This window comes from Corythoichthys intestinalis, chromosome 2, assembly GCF_030265065.1.
Source record: "Corythoichthys intestinalis isolate RoL2023-P3 chromosome 2, ASM3026506v1, whole genome shotgun sequence".
NCBI lineage: Eukaryota > Metazoa > Chordata > Actinopteri > Syngnathiformes > Syngnathidae > Corythoichthys > Corythoichthys intestinalis.
Genome location: NC_080396.1, coordinates 74,788,054 through 74,811,870, shown reverse-complemented (window position 1 = coordinate 74,811,870; position 23,817 = coordinate 74,788,054). Strand labels below are relative to the sequence as shown.

At 40.3% G+C, this 23,817-nt stretch overlaps 1 protein-coding gene across 1 annotated transcript; it reads right to left on the bottom strand.

Moving 5' to 3' along the window:
- Positions 1–2: 2 nt before the first annotated feature.
- On the bottom strand, positions 3–19,810 carry atp5pb (ATP synthase peripheral stalk-membrane subunit b). Its single transcript, XM_057823708.1, has 7 exons — positions 19,680–19,810; positions 13,579–13,615; positions 13,356–13,501; positions 3,361–3,524; positions 2,981–3,106; positions 2,672–2,851; positions 3–242 (listed from the first exon to the last, which is right to left on the bottom strand). Exons 1-7 carry the CDS (start codon positions 19,705–19,707, stop codon positions 165–167), a joined length of 759 nt encoding a protein of 252 aa, XP_057679691.1. The 5' UTR covers positions 19,708–19,810; the 3' UTR covers positions 3–164.
- Between the last annotated feature and the right edge of the window lie 4,007 nt (positions 19,811–23,817).

The window sequence follows — 23,817 nt, the reverse complement described above, 5'->3', positions numbered from 1 at the left end:
AGTTGAGGAAAGAAGCATTTATTTGACTATCAGCCGATGTGGAAATACTGTACACACCCATGAGAGAGGGACGACAAGGGGCAAATAGTTTACTCTGTAAGAGAAAAACATGCCCGTCTCGTGATTGGACAAACGATGTGAACGTTCAAGTGGCGCTTGACTGTTTAGGCTGTAGCTTTGGCCTGAGTGGCTTTGGCCAGAGCCTTCAAATCTGTGATGCACTTGGCGATACTCTCCTTCTCCTGCAAACAAACCGACAAGTACATCTCTGTAAGACACTCGGAAGGTGTGAAAGTTATGAGAGGAAAAATGCACAACACCAACCCTAACTTAACCTCCTGAGACCCGATCTTTTTTTTTTTTTGGCGAAACATTTTTCATCTCTGCTATTGACGGTGCGAGACATCCAATTCATTTTGACCGGATTGGTCGTCTAACGCAGTCAATGGCACTGAAACCGGAGCATTCCTGTTCATTTTAGAGTATTTAAAGGTTACTTGCTGTTGATTTTGAGTCGCTTGCTCATTTGGGGACATTCTTTCTTTTCAGTAACCCAAAAACAACAGGTAACAACAACCTGTAATTGCCCCAAAATGAACTCATTTCCTGTCATTGGCAGCCATAAACGTCCAATCAGTTTTAAGTGGGAGGGATGGCCACCCTCCCAGTTCACAGTATCACAATATATCACCTTTTTGATATGTTGTCACACCCTTACACCTCAATGCTCATGTATATGAAACTAAAGAATACAGTATAAATTACAGTGAGATGAAAAAGCTAACGAGCAACAGCTGCCCAAGTTAGCCCGTCTTTTAGCACTCTGTTAGCTATGAGCTTAAAGTGCCTATGACAGCAAAAAGCATGTTTATTTCATATTTCACGCGGCATTGGTATCTTCATTTATTTTGCTTGCAATGAAAAAAAAAAACACAAAAGAGAATGGAAATTTTTTTAATCCTTATGATTTCATACAAAACTCCAAAAATGGGTCGGACAAGACTATTGGCACCTTTTGAAAAATCAGGTGATGCCTCTCTAATCTGTGTAATTGACAGCACCTGTTACTTACCTGTGGCACGTAACAGGTGGTGGCAATAGTTAAATCACACTTGCAGCCAGTTAAAATTGATTAACGTTGACTCAACCTCTGTTCTGTGTCCTTGTGTGTACCAAATTGAGCATGGGGAAAAGAAAGACCAAAGAACTGTCTGAAGACTTGAGAAGCAATATTGTGAGGAAGCATGGGCAATCTCAAGGCTATAAGTCCAACTCCAAAGACCTAGATGTGCCTGTGTCTACCGTGCGCAGTGTCATCAATAAGTGTAAAGCCCATGGCACTGTGGCTAACCTCCCTAGATGTGGACAGAAAAGAAAAATTGACGAGAGATTCCATCAAAAGATTGTGCGGATGAAGAACCTCGACTAACATCCAATCAAGTTCAACTGTCCTGCAGTCCAAGGCTACAATAGTGTCAACCCGTACCATCCGTCGACGTCTGAATGAAATGGGGACTGTATGGTAGGACACCCAGGAATACCCCTACTTCTGAGCCAGAGACATTAAAAAGCCATGCTGTAGTTTGCCAAATTACCTGGCGAAAGCCAAAAACGTTTTGGAAGAATGTTCTCCGGTCCTTTTTGGGAAAAGGCATCAACATAGAATTTACAAAGAAAAATTAGGCCTTCAAAGAAAAGAACACAGTCCTCAGAGTCAAACACGGCAGACAATCCCTAATGTTTATGAGTTGCTTTGCTGCCTCTGGCACTGGACTGCTTGACCGTGTGCATGGCATTATGAAGTCTGAAGACTACCAACAAATTTTGCAGCATAATGTAGGGTCCAGTGTGAGAAAGCTGGGTCTTCCTTAGAGGTCATGGGTCTTCCAGCAGGACAATGACCCAAAAAAACACTTCATAAAAAACTAGAAAATGGTTTGAGAGAAAGCACTGGAGACTTCTAAAGTGGCCAGCAATGAGTCCAGACCTGAATCCCATAGAACACCTGCGGAGAGATCTGAAAATGGCAGTTAAAATCTCAGAGACCTGGAGCAGTTGGCCAAAGAAGAATGGTTTGCAATTCCAGCAGAGCATTGTTAGGAAACTCATTGATGGATAACGGAAGCGGTTGTTCCCAGTTATTTTGTCCAAAGGTTGTGCAACCAAGTATTAGGCTGAGGGTGCGAATAGTTTTGTCCGGCCCATTTTTGGAGTTTTGTGTAAACTGATAATGATTTAATTTTTCTTCATTCTCTTTTGTTTTTTCAATTCAAGCAAAATAAATGAAGACATGACTACCAAAGCATTCGTAAATTTCTGGCAGATATTGAGCATTATCTGACAGAACTGTAGGGGTGCCATTACTTTTGGCCAGCACTGTATAAGTCAATACTTTTGCATTAATCATTTCGCATATCAAATAATTAGGTTCTTATTGGTGGGAAATGGAGCCCTGACTGCCATTCACCCAATCTGTTTGGTCTTATTTAATGTCCTGTCTCCAGCAAAAAGTGCACATGCAATTTATGCAGTTATATTGAGAACAAACCTACGCCCTTGATTCATAACAATGATCAACAATGAGTGTGACAGACTTGCACGAATGCCCCGAGGCTAAAAATTTCCTCGGACAAGCTAAATAAAAGGTCTACGACCGAGATGATTTCGCTACCTGCTGAGGGGTGATGCTGCTCACGACGTTCTTTTCCACCCAGTTGACCATGTGTTCCTGAGCCATGCGGCGCTGTAGGTCCTGCAGGGCTACCTGATAGTCCAGGCGCCTCTTTACCTCATTGGTCACCATGTGTAGCCGCTCTCTGTAATTGGTCTCCAACAGCATGGCTACATTGTTCTGAGTGGACAGGGACAGAAAGGGGAAAAACGTGGATGGATGAGTCCGGCTAGACTACGTGGTAATTATTTCAGCGCAAACCACCACAAATGTAGCACAAACGAATGGCACGGAGGTTTCGTAAATTACCCTTTTTGCGTCAAAGAGCATTGATCGTCCCTCAACTCGCCACTGTTCCTTCTTCTCGTCCTCGATGGCCTGAGTCAGGCTGGACATAGACAAGTCCTTCACTTCCTGAGCTTTAGCCAGTTTGTCCTGAAAAATGCAATGAAATCAAAATTAACTGCATTAGAACCATTTCAGGTCAACTTCATTTGACCTTCTTGAAACTGTCGAATGTACAACTGCTTCAAGTTTTATTTAGTATTTTGCGCGTAGCTTGCTGAACAAGACAAAGTTAGATCCATAAATAATTCCAGGTTCAGTGAAAATTTACATTTAAGCACTATTTACAGTTTACCATGCTGTTTTCTTTAGAGGTTTGCATCTTATTCAAGAGATGGACCGACCTCATTTAGTTTATCTGCAAAAGCGGCGACGCTCGGCCCGAATTTCTTCACGCTGTAGATGATGACGGTGCCGATGCAGGCGGCGGCAATGGTCTCGTGGTTGATAACGTAGATTTCCTTGGACAGCAAGTAGACGAGGAGGCCCGTGCCCAGCATGTAGGGTCCTAAATGACAAGTAGGGGTGTGAAATAATATTGAAAACGTGATATATGTGGGGGAAGAAAAAGGAACCAACAGGATTCAACAACTACAATCATTAATGCTTGTGGAATGAATCATATGCCCCGATTGTCTTAGACATTACCACCCGCCATCGGTCCCTGCTGGCAGATTTCTGTCATTACTAGAGCTGGGAATCTTTGGGCACCTAACGATTCGATTACGACTACGATTCAGAGGCTCCGATTCGATTATAAAACGATTATTGATGCACCCCCCCTCCTTTTTTTTTTTTTTTTTTTTTTTTTTTTTATAAATGTTTTGTACATTAGTTCCAAAATTGTTCGAAAATATTCTCAGGCTAAACCAAACTACTATTTCAGTATCAAGTTAACATATAGCAGTAAACAAATATACAAAAATAACAGTAAATAAAAAAAATTCCAGTCCCCATTCTGTATCAGCAGCTTTAAACTACATTCAATTAATTTAATGTTGTGAATCAACCGTTAAAGTTGTTAAAATTGCTCCCGTTATTCCGTAATTTCCCTTTTGTCTACTTTCGACATGTAAAAGTTTTAAAACTATTTTAAAGATAGATTCAAGTCAATATTTTACCGATTTAGCAGTATTTTAGATAAAAAGTTAATTAGGTTTGCCTGGAAGGTTCGCTACAACAGCCTTGCAGGGAAGTGTGATAAATATAAATGGTATCTACCGTAACATTATGTGGATGTACTTTGTAGCAGCTTTTCGGCAGCAGTCAGGTATGTTGTTGTGTTTTTTTTATCTTGTGGCATGAGTTGAGCTAGAGCCGTGAGTTGAGCATTGGCATTACCTGAGGGGCCGGGTAATGACAAGCATGATGTTTGGCTACTCTCGCGCCGTTCCTCATTGCGTCCCTAAGACCGCGCGGCGCGCTGAGTGCTTTGTACTTTCCCTTTACTTGGCATATTTCAATAATCGGAATTTGGATGTTTGTGAATCGTTCTCGAATTTTCCATGGCCGAATCGCAAATAATCTAAGAATCGGAAATTTTGCACACCTCTAGTCATTACAATGGAGAACTTTAACCCTTGCTTTCGAAACATGTCAAACTTACTGAAATGAAAAAGGTATACACAGCAACCAGATTATGTTTAGTCAGACAATTGGACTCGAGTCCACTCGCTAATTTGATGACTCGCAACTAGACTCGGTTAAAAAAAAACAAAAAAACTTTGACTTGACTCGCTTGGGCTGCAAGGCCCCAAGACTCGACTTGAAAGCTTCAATCGTAGATTGGTTCCCACCTGCCAGTGATCTGCTTGGAACACCTTTGTGCTGGTTTATTCCCTGCAGACTACACCACATAGGTTTTTTTTTTTTTTTTTTACATTTTACATTGACAGTAAGGTTTCTCTCAAAGATAAACCTGAGTGCTTTGTGGGTGGACTGGGGAACAAAAGTTAAGGCCTTGACTAGAGATCGACCGATATGGGTTTTTCAGGACCGATACAGATTATTTGTAGTTTGAAGGGTCGGTAACTGATTTTTGGAGCCATTAGTCTTTTGCAGTAAAAGTGTAAAATTGGTGTAAAAAAATTGAAGAGTGCAAAGTGCAAACCAGGGTCCCCCCAGGATTGATAAATCTAAATTCAAGACTTTTAAGACCTTTTTTAATGCCATTTCAACTGAAAATTAATACTTTTCTCGCACCCATTATTTAGATAATATTGAATCATATTAAAAAAATAAAGCACTGAACATCAAATTTAACCTCAATTACTAAGTGTGTTTGACAAAAGAATGCACATTTACTGAAGATACAATTAAAACACATTTAAATATAAGGTTTTTCTTTTTTCCCCAGCATAAAATGGATTTTACACTATTTTTGTAAAGCAACTTCAGAAATTACATTTGCAATACAACAGGTTTCCCTTTTAAGAGGACCTAGTCAAGGTGGTAGGTTGGTGATTGTCAAGTTGGTCACCTTAACTCAGTGCTTCTCAATTATTTTCTGTCACGCCCCCCCCCAAGGAAGACGTAAATGTTTCGCGCCCCCCCAAACTCTCTGCCGCCACTGTAAATAGTATCATTTGTCTATAAAATTACTATTATAAATACGCATCTGCCTAACATTGTGTCCTTTTTTTTCTAATAAATAAAAAAAGTAACATAGATCAACTTATAATAAAGTATAACTTTATTAACATTGTTTTGTTTGTAACAGAGAAGACTTGACGTACATCAATTTGCCTGAATTAAAAAAAAAAGTCACATCCAAACTGTAAAAAATACACTCAAGGTACATTTTTGACCATTTGATACAGAAAAATAAAATGTAATAAAATCAGTAAATAATAACCAATTAAAATTGATTAGAAACATTCACTCATGAGGACAATATGCCAAAAAATTTGACCGAAAAAACAAAACAGAATAAAAGAAAAAAAGAGTGTCCTTAGACAGGACAGTTTTTATTTTTGCTGCTCACAGTATTTACCTCCTTTGCAATGGTGCTGAGTTATTTTGCAATGAGCATGCTAACAATGCTCACTGGTTTACTGATATAACACTGACAAAGCAGGACGATTGTTGGCAATATTCAGCACGTTTTCACTGAAAAACAATCAAATGGTAAATGGTGTTATACTTGTATAGCGCTTTTCCACCTTTCAAGCGGCTTATCAATGAGATTGGGGTCTAATGTCTTTAAGTGGCGTCTTAATTGATTTGGCTTCTGGCTGTCCGCTATAATTATTTTTGGATACAGTAAACAGTGGTCTTTCCTCATCACCCACTGTATTAAAAGTCAAAGCTAAAAGGCAAACGGCACGAAAAAAGCTCATTCTCGGCGGCCGAGGTAGAACCGTAGGTGAGGGCGGTCGTCGTGACGATCCCAAGCCGAAAATGAAACTTCTCGGGCGGCGACGTGAGAACCGGACAAGACAGTGGGTCGCTGCGTGAGTGAGTCCGGTCGGAAAACGGCTTTCGAAAACGGCGGTGGCACACTGCTCTTCATATCTGTTTCCTTTGTGTGCTGGGTGCTCTTCCTTAGTTCAAAAATACTGCGCGCACTCTGAAAATGAGAGCGCCACTGCCACCTACTGAGTGGATGTGCAAGTACACTTTATTCCAGTACGGCAAAAAAACAAAAAAAAAGCATGTTCCCTGAGGTCACATGCGCCCCCCCTGGCATCGCTCTGCGCCCCCCCAGGGGGGCGCGCACCACTATTTGAGAAGTACTGCCTTAACTGGTGATTGTCAAGTTGGTCACCTTAACTGTAAAGTGCTAGGGAAAATTGGCAGTGCAAGTTTAAAAAACAGCCACTAAATGGCAGTAGTTTACCATTAATTACCACAAAATAAAAAAGCTACACATGACCATTTCCCTTGGTAATTGTTTTTTTTCTAATCACATTACAAGAAGTATACAAAACACATGTTAATCCTTTGTTAGCTATTGAAGACATTTCTTTTAATCAGATAGAGAAAATCCATACTCTTATTCAATCAAGAAAAACATTTAAATATACCAGGAGGTGTTTTACTATCACCTACATTATAATTTGCCTATCACCATGCCATGTTATTCAGATCAACGTTACCCCGCACTCGTTCCAATAATAGTGTCAACCGTGTTGTGTATCTGAGGGTGATGGTGATCTACGACTCCGGTATCCATGCTAAGGCTAGTGCACCTACCAATACCACATTGAACATGGCTAACTCTTGAGTTAAAACTACGAAATTCACATTCATTTGAAAGGCAAACCGTGCAGAAATACATTATTGCATCTAACACATTTTAATTGGAGAAATTGGCAACTTACTTTTAAATGTTAAGCAGGTCCACTGCCTTCGCATGCGACCCAAATTATCTGGATGCGACTTGGTCGCCGATCCAATACCTCACATGCTGGTCCAACTGTTTGGACTTGTTGAGACTTGGTTGTCTTGTTGAGGCTTTCGTCGAACAACTAAGGCATCTGAGCAGTTCCTTACGTTAGCACACAGTACTGTGCGATTGCCTGCTGTTGTGATGTTCATGCTAATGATGCTAACAGCGGGCACGCACGAGGTGCATTATGATTTGTAGTGCAGTGCATCGTAAAAATTCTACGCGTCATCTTCGTTATGGATTTCCAAAAAAAAAAACTTTGTCACTGATATAATTTAGGTTGCACTGAGATGTTCTTCAAAATTAAAACCACGGTGAAAAAATTCCATATTTAATACAGCCAATTTAATACTTTTGATTTCGACCACAACACAGCACCGAGACTGTGCTTATCAAAGTCCTAAATGATATTCGTCGGAATACCGATGCAGGCAAATCGTCTGTTCTGCTACTATTGGATCTCAGCGCCGCATTTGACACGGTTGATCACAACATACTACTCAGCAGATTGGAACAGTGGGTAGGGCTTACTGACACTATTCTTCAGTGGTTCACATCCTATCTACATGATAGGGATTTCTTTGTGTCAATCGGAAACCATCAGTCAGAACGAACCAAATTCACGTGTGGAGTCCCTCAAGGGTCAATTCTTGGACCACTCTTATTTAACATCTATATGCTTCCGTTAGCTCAGATAATGGAACAGTATGACATCTCCTATCACGCCTATGCAGATGACACACAACTGGACATTTCTGTGTCCCCACATGATTATAGTCCCTTAGTCACCCTGAGCAAATGCATTCATCAAATCAATGAATGGATGTGCCAGAATTTTCTCCAGTTAAATGTGCAGAAGACAGAGGTGATCATTTTTGGGCCAAAAAAGGAAAGGTCAAAGATAAGCAGCCAACTTAGCACAATGTCACTTACAGCTACAAATCAAGTCAGAAACCTTGGCGTAATTATTGACTCAGACCTAAAATTTGATAGCCATTTAAAGTCCGTCACTAAATCCGCTTATTACCACCTAAAAAATATAACCAGAATTAAGGGGCTTCTGACTCAACAAGACATGGAAAAACTTATGCATGCATTCATTTTCAGCAGATTGGACTATTGCAACGGTATATTTACAGGTCTTGATAAAAAAATCAGTCAGGAAGTTGCAGCTGGTACAGAATGCTGCAGCCAGAGTCCTCACAAATACAAGGAAGCTGGACCACATTACACCAGTTTTGAAATTGCTACACTGGCTTCCAGTAAGTCAAAGGATAGACTATAAAATACTACTGCTCGTCTACAAAACACTTAATGGCCTTGGACCAAAATACATGCTTGACCTGTTAGAGTCCTATGAGACATCTAGACCCCTAAGGTCGTCTGGAACCGGTCTTCTGCATGTTCCAAGAACAAGAACCAAGCAGGGTGAGGCAGCATTTAGTTATTATGCTCCTCACCTCTGGAACAAGTTACCCGAACGTCTGAAGTATGCTCAAACTGTTAGCTCTTTTAAATCAGGGCTAAAAACGCTTTTGTTTAGCACTGCATATCTATAACTGTCTATATATTTCAATCTACCTATTCCTCTTGTTTTTATCTCCATTGCTGATTTCAATTATTATTATTTGTAGTAGTTTTTGTTTTATATTTATTTTATTTATTTTTATTCTGTGATTAAATGCGATCTTTTGTTTTCGTTTCTACGTTGTGTTGATTTAAATGTGATTTTTATGATCTTCATGTGATGTAAAGCACTTTGAATTGCCTTGTGTTGAATTGTGCTATATAAATAAATTTGCCTTGCCTTGCCTTAATTTACCATTACCATTTACACTAAAGAATGTTTATTGAATGCCTTTGCTGTTGGGGGGGTGGCATGGTTCAGTGGAGTAGTTGTTCCCCAACCCAGAGGTTGTGGGTTCGATTCTCCGCCCTGATGACTTCGTCTAAGTATCCTTGAGCAAGGTACGAAACCCCATGTTGCTCCTGGTGCTGCATCACCAGCAGGTAGACGAGGATATAGTGTGAAGCAATTTGAGGGCCCTAAAAAGGTGGAAAGGCGTAATACAAGTGTAACTCCCTTTACCATTACCATTTAACCAACCAGAGGACGGGGTGAATACTAGTGCAGGAGACAACAGGCAGGAGAGAGAGGCGTGGCTGCAACTGAGCCGAAATAACCCAATTTTAAATGGATTCCTTCATGTAGAAGCCATATTCACTGTAACAATTTGCTGCATTTATTTGTTTATTTTGAAAATATGTTAATGTTTTTGCCACCAGGGGGCACAGCCAATGTTATTTGGTATTTTATTATTATTACAAAGGAGTGCCCAGAGAGGCAGTGCTAATCATGGCACCTGGTGGACATACGGTTTTTACCATAGCACGCCGTATCATGAGCTGCATTGAAAAGTGAACTGTTTGCTGAATTACTGGAATAAATCAACCAAAACCATCCATGTGGGCAGGTCATTGCCGGTAGCCTATGCGTACATTCGGTTCCGAAGGTGTACTCAGTATTGGCGTGAATTGGAGTTTGCTAAAATGCCTGCACACTTTATATCCCCTAGTTGTATTAAAATAATGTTTTTTTTTAAAAAATGGTTCTATTTCCGTCACTGTTGCCTGGCACTACAACCCAAGGATTCCCCTACATACAAGAGATTGTGGTGCACCGCCGCACCAAAATAAAAGCTCCCACGCCTTGCAAATGAGATATAAATTTTTATTATTATTTCAAAAAAAATTAAGGGCGTTTCGAACTAGCAGCAGCCGACTGTGAAGAGTTCAGCGGCAACCGTATGTCCATATATGCGCGGCCCCCTTGAGAGACGATCGGACTGGGGAGCTGTGACACAAGGGGAAGGGAGGAAGAATGGGAGAACGGGCGAGATAGCGGTCGCATGTCGAGGCAGCCCGCTGTCATTTTGTTATTGTTTTTCTTTATTATTGTTACCACAATAAAGTGGGTAAGCCAATACAGACTCCTCTCCTTCTTCTCTGTATCCAGGGCCTTACAGTAGTTTGGATCGAACTTATCGGCGAAAGTGAGCGGGTGGAAGGTCGTCATGGACGGAAGGCCAAGTTTGAATGAATTTGCGCCGAGAGAGGCGGGGAGCGCCACCGCGCCAACTTCAACAACAGGGGTCAGGCGTATTTATTATATCTGTGCTATCAGGCTGTTTCGGCCGACGGATATACGCAATCACGGCTGATGAAACTTTGATAAATGCGCATTTTTCAAGTTTTGCTAGCTCTGGGAACCTCGAAAAATGACTGTCATACCGCTCCTTGCCAAGTTAAGGCTGAGTTATACTTCCGCGTCAGACCTGCGCCGTCAAGGAAGACCCGAGTTACGACCCTACGTCGTAGCCTGATGCGCGCCTCTCGAATTTTCTAACCTTGGCGTCGCGTAGACGTGTATGACGTGGCGAAAACTGACTGTGATTGGTCCGCTCAGACTGTTGTTTCCGGTTTAGCGCCAAATCACCGCCATTGTAGAATAGAATCAAACATTATTTTCTACACGCAAAAATGGACCAAGCCGACGCGAGTATCATCGAAGAGCAAGTCTCGTCAAGACATTATTGTGATTGCCAAATGGCAAGGTCGGCGATTGGAAAAAAATAAAAATTAAAAAAAATGGAAGAACCACCGAGACGTGTGTGTTCGGAATCGAGTGGCAACACGAAGCGGTGACACAGCAGGCCAAAAACTGCCGACTTTTTATCACTTTATGTCGTATTTTTGGTTGGTGCACTTCATCATTTATTGTGTACATATGTTTGCTGTGAGTCTGTGACTTATTTACGTGTCACACTTCAAGTATATGAAGAATAAAGCACAGATTTGGTGTCAAAAGAGTTGTTTTGATCTTTAGTTTTCAATAACAGACAATTCACACACGATACATCATCACTGATTGAGAGTGCCTTGGTGCTTTTTATGATAATGTTAAAATCAAGGCTCCCAACGCAGTTTGGGAAGTTCCATAGACGCCAGAGATCTGCTATGGCTTCCCACTGGCTGGTTGTAGGACACGGCAAACAAATCGGGCTGGAGGGCTTTGCAGACCTTGAACGCAGTGCTGGACGCCAGTTTGAAGCTAGCCGCCACAGCTAGCTCTCTCCACCCGAGTCTAAAACTGTCTGTGCGGCATCAAAAGTCGGCCAGACCGCTTCGAAACAGTCTTCTGCGTCGCCTGCCCCTCAGCATTTGTATGTTCAATATTTATTCAGTGTTGATGAGCAGAATATTTACTTTCAAGAGTTCCATCTTGCATTGTTTATTTTTTCTCCGACTAGCGGAAGTCAATAAGCATGCCCCAAAACCGTACAAACATAACGCCACATCCCTCTAGTGGCTTGGCGGTGAATTACAGAGCAACGCGTTCCCTCACCGCAGAACTATCGAATGACGCCGTAGTCGTTGCGCCGTCACCGCAACGCGGGAGTATAACTCAGGCTTTAATGGTACCTTGATGTGCGTTTGTGTGGAAATGTAATTCAGGAACACCAAAAAACAACAACAACAACAACAACAAAAACTATTAACCTCCTCACCGAAGCTTGTAAAACTATTTACACGGCTGTTAGAATTTCCCCCCACTGCTTGAAATGGGTCCGTTGACAGAAGGACTCTTATTGTTGTGATAATATAGTACGTATTAGGGCCAAATAAAAGGAAAAAGAAGGACTACGACGGAGGTCTGCAGCCCACGGCTCTAGAGCCTAAGACAGTTTCTGTGGGAAAACAAACATGACATACACGTTCTTTCAATTATTAATACTAGTATTGTAATGAAGTTAAACTTGAGGTGGCATAGAGTAGTCACGTGGTGCGTCATTCTCTTTAGGATCCACTACAGGGAAAATAAACCCTCAATCATGAAGGCTAATTATGTATTTGTAGCCAACTTAGTCATTTTGATACTAGGCTAGTATAGCTAATATCGATATATACAGCCGGTGTTGCTTTCATTATAAAGCTTATACAAGGCTGTTAATTTATTACGGCTCCAGACATACTGTATCAGTTTGTTTTTTTGGTCACATATGGCTCTTTCAACATTTTGGTTGCCGGCCCCCTGGGTCGAGATGTAAGTCGTACTATTCCTATGAGAAAAAAAAGTCGTATTATTACGTAGAGTAGCATAACTGTAATCAGCTACGCATTTTACGTATACTGTATATACAGTAGCTGAGAGCTACGACATTAGACCGGCTAATGAAATATTTCAAATATATCTTCGTTATGGTTTTTCTTGGGGGGGGCATGAAAATTTTTTTTTGCTGTGGCACGACATGGTGAGGCTGTCCGACTGCAATGCACCCAAGCACCACAGTTTCAAAAAATCCAAGGGGAAACCAGGCAACCAATTAGCAACGGATTTATTGATCGACAGATCACCTGCGAGGACACTGGTTAACCCGGAAATTGATATCTACATGCCACACTTTGTCAACATTGGATTAAAAAAACTTAACATGGATGATTATCTTTTTTCTCGTATCGTGTTTTCGTGTTCTTTACAAATTTAAATAATTGTACAAAATTTCTTATCATTAAAAATGGAAGAAAAAAACTCAACATAGAAGAGTGTCACCATAGAAGTAAATGTGCGATCAGCACATATTTTAGGATACATCTCGGAATAATTTTCGGGATATAAATAAAAAAGCAGCAGTATGGGAAGTTGTTGGTCCTCAGAAAAGACCGGAAATTTTGAAATGCCATCCAAATTCATAGCCAATCAGAGACAAGCGATGACGCACAGCCAGAACGCGAAGCGTGTCGCTTGCCGACCATCACTCATCGTCGTCCGTGTGTTTTGCCCTACTAGAGACTCGGATCATAGTGGCTCGTGCAATTCTCTGTGTTTTGTAACCAATGTGTTTACCGAAAAAGCCAATAAAAGCTTCCAGATGAAGAAAACTGACCCACCCGTCACTCCAGTTTTGGGGTACAAGAGCTGGAAGAGCTCCTCTGGAATGAGGCCATGGCGGACTTTGCCACCCTTCTCTGGCAAAGGGGGTACGGGGGCCAGACTCTGGGATGACGTGTGCACAGAGCGAGATGCTTGGACCAAGCTAGAATGGGAAGGTAAATGCAGAAATACATGTAAGTAGAAATCATTTTTAAATCATTGTTTTTTTCCAGTACATACCCAGCTCCAAAGTGGCCGCTGCCTTTCAGCGCATTAGCTGAAAAAACAAAAGCAAGATTAAAATATTGTGACATTTTTCATGTGTGCCAATCATAAGTTGTAAAGTTATTGTGCTTAAAAACCATAGGCCAACTTTAATCAGTATGCTAGCTTCCGCTAGCTCTATAATAATGTCCCCATATTCAAGTTTGGGATGAGAAGTCACTTTCATTGCACTGCTCATGCCACAACATTGTCACATACGTCTGCGTAAATAGGTTCTCAGGCATCTGTCTCAATCTGGGTACTGTACCATCTGGTTACTGTAGAGGAATCGTTTAATTACAATAGCATTATAATGCTTTGTTTTGAAAGTGTTTGCATTTAGTTACATTGATTTGAGTGGATGAACTGCCCTTTAGTGGCAACAGTGAATATGACAACTCATCTAACATTGCTGGATTCAGCTGCTCCTTGTTAAGACCAACATAAGGTTGTAAGTTTTTGTTTGATCGAATACGGTTGTTTATGAATTTGGAATTTAGTTTGGAGGTGTATTTAGCATTTTTGTGGGAATGTGTGAACGATTTGTGAAGAGCATTGTAAAAAATAAATTGGCAATTTATAGCATTTAAGCTAGGAGACTTTTGCTATGCAATTTAGCCAATTGTTCTTTTGTTGGATTCGGTCCTCATTTATTTTTTTCATACCGTTTGAGGCTAAGCTCAGGTATTTTAATCTATTTTTAAATGCATTTATTGCTCTTGTGAAATGAAAGTGCAATTCTGCATAGTTTGAAAAAACACTCGGGAATTTTGTGTTTGCATTTAAAGTACCAACGACAGCAAAAAATATGTTTATTTCACATTTAACGCGGTATTTTATGCTCCTGAATGAAATGGACTGCATGGATGTGTGTGGAAGCGATCGATTTTCAGATTCAATTTTTTAAATCCCGTGCCATGAAAATGAGTGACTTCCTGGATGGAGGACGAATGTGAATGTGACGTGACGTCACTCGGGTCAGCATTTTACAATACGACATTGATTTATAGCATGCAGCGGATGGACTGCGGATTCAGCTGATTTAGCAGATTAATTTGTTTATTTTTCGCACCACGCCAGCAAAATGTGCTGCAGGTTTTTGTTGATGCACCAGGGAGAGGCGTGTGAGCCTCTTTGGGGTTCAAAAAGTTCCCGTTCACCGCGGAGATTGGCCAAACCAAGTCCGACAACTGTGTGACCATTGGACTTACGAGGGAGTGAACAGCGAGTTATGTATTATGTTAAATACTGGGATCATGGCACGCGTTTTAATAAGGAGGTGGCTTGCATTTTGTGGTTGACAATGAATTCTTGTCCACCGAGAAGGGCACTCGCTTTTAACCCCTTAACACCGTATTCGGCATCATACCGTTCCCGCTTTGAAAGCGGCCAAAATATCGTCCGCCTTTGTTCACTGTCGGTAGATTAATTGCAAACACGTGCCTGGGAACCTTTTTCAAGCATTAGTTTCAGTCGGGTCCGAACAGAAACGGCACCACTTCCTTTTCCGCACCGCGACATTCAAGATGAAAGTCACGTCGAACTCCTGCGCACCAACTTGACTAATTCGTCCAATTCAAGGTAAGTCAGCTGAAATAAAAAATATGTACTGTCTTATTGTGTACTTGTGTTGCTAACACGATGAGATAGAGCTTCTTTGATGAGTATTTTTGAAGCTCTATGACGATTTTGGTTTGTAGCGTTTTCGCCACAGCCGGCATCATAGGAAAAGCACCTCCCCCCACCCCCTCCTCCCCCGCCACCCCGCAAACGTAAATGCGTTGTTTGTCGCAGGTCTGCAACACTCGCACGCGTTTTATCTATAAACTATCACTCTCGTTATCATCTGTAAACATTACAAAAGTAACGTGTTGCATAAAAAAGGGCATTTGTAGTGATTATTTTTCTTCAGAACAAAAAAATGAACCCATCCTTTGTATGCAACGGTGCACACGTCACGTGTGCCTCCATGTCGTTCCGCTTTTAGACACGTTTTATTTATTTCACGTTTTATATCATCTGTAGACATAACAAACATAACGTGTTGCATAAACAATGTAATTGCTATTGATTTATTTCTCTAATGAAAAATGAACACAGCATGCGCTGCTAACTATCAAACAGAAGTATATGTATGTTGATGGTTTTCAACACATTTTATTTTGAAATTATAACCGTAATTTCTGTTCCTTATTGTTCTGCAGAAATACAAATGGATGCAGCGGCTTTTTACGCTGAACAAGCACATCTGACCAAAACTCCTCCTGTGGAGAGTGATGAGAGTGCTCTCAGTGAAAGTGAGGGCAGATGCTGACGGGCCGCCTCATCCACCTACAACCACCAGTGCTGCACCTGCAAGAGCTACTACATCGAAAAGAAACAGGATACCTTGGAGAACTGTAAAACAGCAGAACTCTGCAAAACTTGTTCATGCTGTACTGGTCCAGTGTAACTCGAATTTCGATAGTAGCAGATGCCATGACCCGAGACATGGTAAGAAATAAAACACTTCATTTATGTGACAACATGGCCCCCAACAAAGATTTACAAAATTAGATTACTAATTGACACACTTCTCCCCAAATTTCAAGCTCTCCCTTAGGACCAAATGTTGTGTGTAGACGAGCAAATGGTTCCTTTCAAGGTCAGATTGAGCCTAAAACAATACATCCCCTAAAAGCCATACAAATGGGGATACAATTTTTTTGTGCTTTGCGACACAAAAGGTCTGGTGCACTCATTTGATGTATTCACAGGGAAAATAGATCCGATACCGAGCCAACCAGACATAGGAGCCAGTGGTAACATTGTGCCGAATGCCCAAAATGCGCAACGACGTTGCAAACTCCCAAATTGTAAGGGGCAGAGCATTTTCAAATGTGAAAAGTGCAATGTACATCTGTGCTTAAACAGAAACAATAACTGTTTTTCTGAACTTCACAAGCAGTGAAAAAAGATGTATCAATAAAAGTGTGTTCAGACTAGAGCAGGGCGGTAAACCGAAAATTTACCGTTACCGAAATTCTTCACGATGACCGACGTAATTTTGACCATGTCGGTAAATTCGGTAATTTAATAAAAGAAGAAAATATAGTCTTTTCATCCCGCTTTGACTCTGTGTTGTTCGGCTATGTTCATTCCCCTTTAAGAAACCAGACAGCGTGCTTACGTTTGGAGTCACATGGTTTTCAGGAAGCCAATCAAACAGAAGCCCGGTAGGCTAACGCTAGCAGCTAACGCTAGCGGCTAACGCTACAAGTAAACGGGATGAAGTCGGGCTTAAGTTAGCTTCGCCAAACTTTCACCCGACATTAAGTAAACTCTTGACGGGTTCCAGATAGAGATGGAAAAACCGAGGCTTTCTGAAACAATGAACCACTTTTAAGACAATTGCCCTAAATTGAATCACTGTTTGACAAACTGCAAAAGCCCCATCTACTGGATAAACAGTGCACGTTTCTTTTTAAAAGTAAAGTTTACAAATTGCCTCAGCATTACATATCCAATCGAATTAAGTGGATGTGTCTATTTCAACCAGGGGATCGTGTCGTCATTAAGTGTGATTTACACAATTAAAGTTGACCTCTTTAAGCCTGTGTCATTGCTTTTGTCTGTGAAGATGTGTTCAAAGCAGTATTTGTAATACACGACAGTGCTAGTCTTGTAAGTGGCTCGTCCTAGATGACGGGGAGTAACTATGTATTGTTTATTTTTTGTAAAAATTACAGTACAGTAAGCACAGTGCTTGGGAACAGGAATATTATTTATTGCATACTGTAAGGATTTCCAAAATCATAAGATGTAAATAATTGAGCCGAATAAAAGAAATGTTTGTGAAACATTTTATTTTTTAATTAAGTATAATTTCTGGGGGGCGGGTGGATGTGTCGTATTTGTATCTATTCTAAATATCTAAACGTATGCCACTATCTAGTGTATAACAATGCGGAATGAATTTAATGAAATTCAAGTGATGATATTTTTCAAGTCATACAAGCTGTTATAAATGTTCACACAAGAATTCCTATTGTTTACAAGATTTTTTTTAATACTTAATATTTAGACTGCATGTGCAATTGTTAAATTGAAAGCTGGTAAATAAATTTAACGAGAAACTGTTAATTTGTATTCCATGCATTGATTCAAATTTTCAAATTATATAACAGTTTGCTTGGGCGAATTTATCGTCATTTATCGTTATCGAGGTAAATCTGCTCAATTTATCGTGATACGTACTTAAGGCCATATCGCCCAGCCCTAGTTCAGACCTGAGATGGGAACATGTGCCTTTTTTGCCATTTGTTTTACTTAATTGCCTGTTGTCGCTAATCGGCATCATACCTAAATGTATGCCTATTTTATGGGCTATATTCAAATTATCACTTTCAACTTAATTTAGCATCTATTTGAAGGTAAAAACACACCCAAAACATTTTTTTTATTATTGGAAATAAATTTAGGCATTAAGGGGTTAATGTTTTGTACATTAGTTCCAAAATTGTTCAAAAATCCTCTAAGGCTAAACCAAACTAATATTTCAGTATCAAATTAACAGTGAAAATAAGTAAAGTACTCAAGTCCTCATTCTGTAGCAGCAGCTTTACACTACATTGAATTAATTTAATGATGTGAATCAACCGTTAAAGTGGTTAAAATTGTTCCCGTTATTCCATAATTTCCCTTATGTCTACTTTCAACATGTCAAAGTTTTAAAACTGCTTCATCATTTAAAGATAGATTCAACTCAGGATTTTGCCGAATTAGGAGTATTTTAGATAAAACGTTAATTAGGCTCGCTACAACAGAGCCTTCTAGAGAAGTCTACTGCTTTAAGATGGCGGCTGTTTACTAACGTGGCAACTACCAGTACTAAATGGCAAGTCTGTCATTTCGCATCTAGACTCTCTTTACACGTTTGAACGCCATCGTCGTCTGTCATTTAGCATCTAGTTCTACATATATGTGATATCTACCGTAGCCGTATGTGGCCATATGTTTGTAGCAACTAGCAACTGGGCATTGTTTGAAGCAGCTGTCGGCTGCAGTAAGGTATTATTGTTTTTGTTTTGTTTTGTTTTTTTATTTTCATCTAGCAGCATGAGTTGAATTCAATATAATGAAATAATCGGAATTTGGATGTTTGGGAATCGTTCTCAAATCTTCCACGGCCGAATCGCGAATAATCTAAGAATCGGAAACTTCGCACGCCTCTATTTCTCATCATCTGCGCTTAACCAAATTGTTGTATATAGTCGAATTGTCTCAAAATATTATTCTAATTCACATAATAATGCTATTTAAGTGTTTTCATGCTGTCACAGGCACTTTATTGCTCTGAAAGTGCAATCTTAGCAAGCCTTTGACATCTCCTAAAATGTATTCTGCAACCCATTAAACTTTGAAATAACTAATCGATTAATTGATTACCAAAAAAAATCAATAGCTGCAGCCCTAATGTCCATGCACAAACTACCATATCAAGTCAGCCATCTACCTACTACTCTGAGTACTGTAAATTGTCATATACGCACTGTTATATTACTAGTACAGTACTTGCTGCTCACTTATTTACTTTATCCCCAATCTGTGTACACTATAACCAGTGTTTATTTATTTTAGCCTCATTGATATTTTGCTTGTTTTATGTAGTGCACATTGTGGCCAAGCTTTAAGTCTCGCTATACAATGACAAGAATACCTTTCTAGTCAAGACGTAGAAAAACTTGCACTTTCCGCTTTAGTGAACGATTCTCATACATATAACACGATTGTCTCCACGCTAGCTGTCAACAAGGTGACTTTTACACTGGCGTTACGGAACTACCAGCTACCATGGCAGTGACATTCGTACAAGGCACTCCAATCCATTCAAGTCTTCAGGGGATAAAAACTCCCGACAATTTCGCTTTACATATTTAAAAGTTGTCATAGCTTGGAAGGTTAGCATTAGCCAGTCACTCATTGAACGCGCGGCCTTCACTTTACCCTTCAGCTTTCTCCACAACTAGTGCTCTTCCCGTCGAAATGTGGTTAAATTGCCAATGTAAGACACTTTATAATACTCAATGGGTTCATACCTGAAACGATGACGAGCCTGGACAGCATAGTAGACGAATAAATGGCAAGTTGTTGGCAACACCGGCCACCGTGTTTCGGTCTCTTCTTGCCCTTCTACAGAGAGCAGCAAGGATGGCGGACAAAACGAGATGTGTCAGAGAAAGGGATCTCGCGAGATCATGTGCAATGTACACTTAGATAAAACGACCACTAGATGGTGGTAGCTGACTAGCTGTAAAGGTGACATTTGACAACACGGTCCAAATCATGTTTTGGCTGTTACATTTAAACAATAATATAAAATATAAAATGAAATAAAGATAAAATATTCATAATATACATATGTATGACATATAATAATAATAATATAAAATATACAGGGTTACCTCTACGTACTGAATTTTCAGGTTAAGAGTCAACTGGAAAATATTGCCTTTTGTTCAGAAAGAAATTTCAGGATAGGAAAGGCAAAAATACAGTACGGCTGGTTCACTGAACATAACACACTTATAGCTGCTCTACCATTGGCTATTGCCTAGCATCCCTGGCATCCAATTGGCTAAAATGGACCTCTACTGTTTGTGTACAGTATGTGTGTAACCCAGCATCCTCTTCATTCGCCCCTTGTGTTCCAACAGCGTTACACGAGCGTATTAATTTTTATTCTTTACACTTTTGTTTTGTTTTTTTAACATTATGCACAACTCTGATTTCATGTTTATTGTGCAATAATCTAATTATAACATGTATTTGTTACATTTTTGATAAATGTTTGATCATGCATAAAAATGTATGTCTGAATATTGGGGGGGATTGGAACGGATTACGACATTTACATGGAAACGGGTCTCTACTTAGACTTTTAGAAGTTATGAAACTACTTCCAGAACCAATTAATTTCGTATGTAGAGGTACCACTGTGTTTTTATAATACAAAATAACGTGTTTCATTTTATTTATATATTTTTAAAAATTACATTCATTTAGGACAGGGGTCCCAAATTTCCGGGCCAGGGGCCAATTGTGGCCCATGGTATAATAACTTAACGCCCCCATTTGACAGGTAATTGGATTATTACAATGGTATGCAAAACTATCTGAACCTTTTAGAATTTCTCACATTTCTGCATAAAATTACCATCAAGCGTGATCTGATCTTTGTCAAAATCACACAGATGTAAAGACAGTGTCTGCTTTAACTAAAACCACCCACATATTTATAGGTTTTCATATTTTAATGAGGATAGTATGCAAACAATAACAGAAGGGGGGAAAAGTAAGTGAACCATCACATTTAATATTTTGAGCCCCCCCCTTAGGCAGAAATAACTTCCTGTAGCTGCAGATCAGTCTGGCACATCGATCAGGACTAATGTTGGCCCATTCTTTTTTACAAAACTACTGTAGTTCAAATTCCTGGCATGAATCGTTGTCTTTAGGTTATGCAACAGCATCTCAATGGGGTTCACGTCTGAACTTTGACTTGGCCACTCCAGAACGTGTATTTTGTTCTTCTGAAACCATTCTGAAGTTGATTTACTTCTGTGTTTTGGATCATTGTCTTATTGCAGCATCCATCCTATTTTTAGCTTCAACTGTCTGACAGACGGCCTCAGGTTTTCCTGCAAAACATCCTGACAAACATTTGAATTCATTCTTCCATTAATGATTGCAAGTTGTCCAGGCCCCGAGTCAGCTAAAAAGCCCCAAATCATGATGCTCCCTCCACCATGCTTCACGGTGGGGATGAGGTGTTGATGTTGGTGAACTGTTCCATTTTTCCTCCACACATGACGTTGTGTGTTACTCCCAAACAATTCAACTTTGGTTTCATCAGTCCACAAAATTTTGCCAAAACTTCTGTTGAGTGTCTAAGTGCCTTTTTGCGAACTTTAAACAAGCAACAATGTTTTTTTAGACAGTAGTGGCTTCCTCCGTTGTGTCCTCCCATGAACACCATTCTTGGCCATAGATTAGACACTCAAGGGTTCTTTTTTACCTCTCTGAGTATTCTGCGCTAAACTCTTGGCGTCATCTTTGGTGGACGGCCACTCCTTGGGAGAGAAGCAACAGTGCCAAACTTTCTCTATTTGAAGACAACTTCTACTACTGTGTACAAAACACTACCGCTATTGTCCGCTTGCGTTGCTAAAATCGACTAAGATTGAAAAGTTACAAAGTGTTGCTTTAATCTCATAGTACTCCCCCCCCCCCCCCCTTCTCCTTTATTTGGCCTAATCGTTGGTCGTAGAATAAATACATTGAACATACACACCCAAACACACACACAAAATTAATGTAAAGAAGCTACTCCTTAACTTCAGAGATTTTCGATTTTCGCGAGGGAGAATCTGACCTTCTAGCCAGATTGGTAGGATCACGCCAGCTGAACCGCCAGTACCGCACTACCGCAATTCCAACAACCCGGGCCGGCAGAAACCCGACAACTTGGCCGAAAGGCCAAACTCTGCTCGTTCAGCTTAGTCTTAACCCCTTATACTGACTCCATTTTAAAAGATGGAAAAAGGCTTCGAAACACAAGTTGAGAATTTATTCCAAGTCGGCAGCGATCATACAGCACAGACCCAGGCTAGGAAGCAAACTGGATCCAGGGTCACCATATCACAAGTCAACAAAAGATTCCCGAGAAAATGACAACGGTTAGTTAAACATTGTCTTTCAAGGGCTGTGGTTCGGAGGAAGGGTGTGCTTGGGCGTTATTTAGGATACTGTCGGACAGGAAAATTCAAGCGTTACTGTTGTCAGGGCAATGAGAGTTAAGGATTTTGCAATCCTCAGCGCCACGTGTGCTGAGGGTTAACTTCTTGGTCGCTAGTTCATTCGTATCAGATGTTACTTGTGGCAAGACAGGATGTCCCACCATTTGTTCTGGACTGTCCAGAAGAGCTGATTGCTGGATTTGGTGGTGCAGACTGGGCTTGTAGATGAGTTGCTTGTCACCTGCTTGTCAACGTCAATCTTGCTCAGTCAGCTGCATGACGCGCGCGTTGGGCTTCCATGGTCAGAAGGCATCCAGTATCTGTTCTGCCCTTATCTGCCCGCTGTCTTGGCGCTGCAAATTCTAATAATTTCAAGTCCAACTGTTCATAATATCAACTATATTCTGCTTGCTTTTCCTAAACTACAGTGTATGAAAAGGTACCTGAATCTTTTGGAATTTCCCACCTTTCTGCATGAAATCACCATCACAATGTGATCTTTGTCAAAATCACACAGATAAAAAAAAACTGTCTGCTTTAACTAAAACCACCCAGACATTCATAGATTTTCACATTTTAATGAGGATAGTATGCAAACAATGACAGAAGTGGGAAAAATAAATACCTAAGTGAACCATCACATTTAATATTTTGTGGCCGCCCCCTATGGCAGCAATAACTTCAACCCGACGCTTCCTGTAGCTACAGATCAGTCTGGCACATCGATCAGGAGTATTCTTGGCCCATTCTTCTCTACAAAACTGCTGTAGTTCAGTCAGATTCCTGGGATATCTGGCAAGAATCGCTCTTTTGGTCATGCCACAGCATCTTAATAAGGTTCAAGTCTGGACTTTGAATTGGCCACTCCAGAACATGTATTTTGTTCTTCTGAAACAATTTTGAAGTTGATCTACTGTTTTGGATCATTGTCTTGTTGAAGCATCCGTCCTCTTTTTAGCTTCAACTGTCTGACAGACTGCCTCAGGTTTTCCTGAAAAACATCCTGAGGAACTTTAGAATTCGTTCTTCAATGCTTCTCATCAAGACAATTCTTACCAGGTGTGTGTTTTATAGTGGGCAGGGCAGCTTTACACCACTCATCAGTGATTGGGTCTACTTAGGCACAGGGTTTACTTACTTATTTGTCTCCTTTTTGTCATTGTTTGCATGCTACCCTCATAAAAATATGAAAACTATAAATGTTTGGGAGGTTTTAGTTAAAGCAGAGTTTTTTTTCATCCGTGTGATTTTGACAAAGATCAGATCACGTTTGATGGTGATTTTATGCAGAAATGTGAGAAATTCCAAAAGGTTCAGATACAATTTCATACAACGGTATGATATAAATGCTATTTATTTCATATTGGGTGTGTCGGAGTAATACAAACATTCAAACAGTTAATAAGAGAAAAGATGCTATTCCCTTCATGAGGGATCA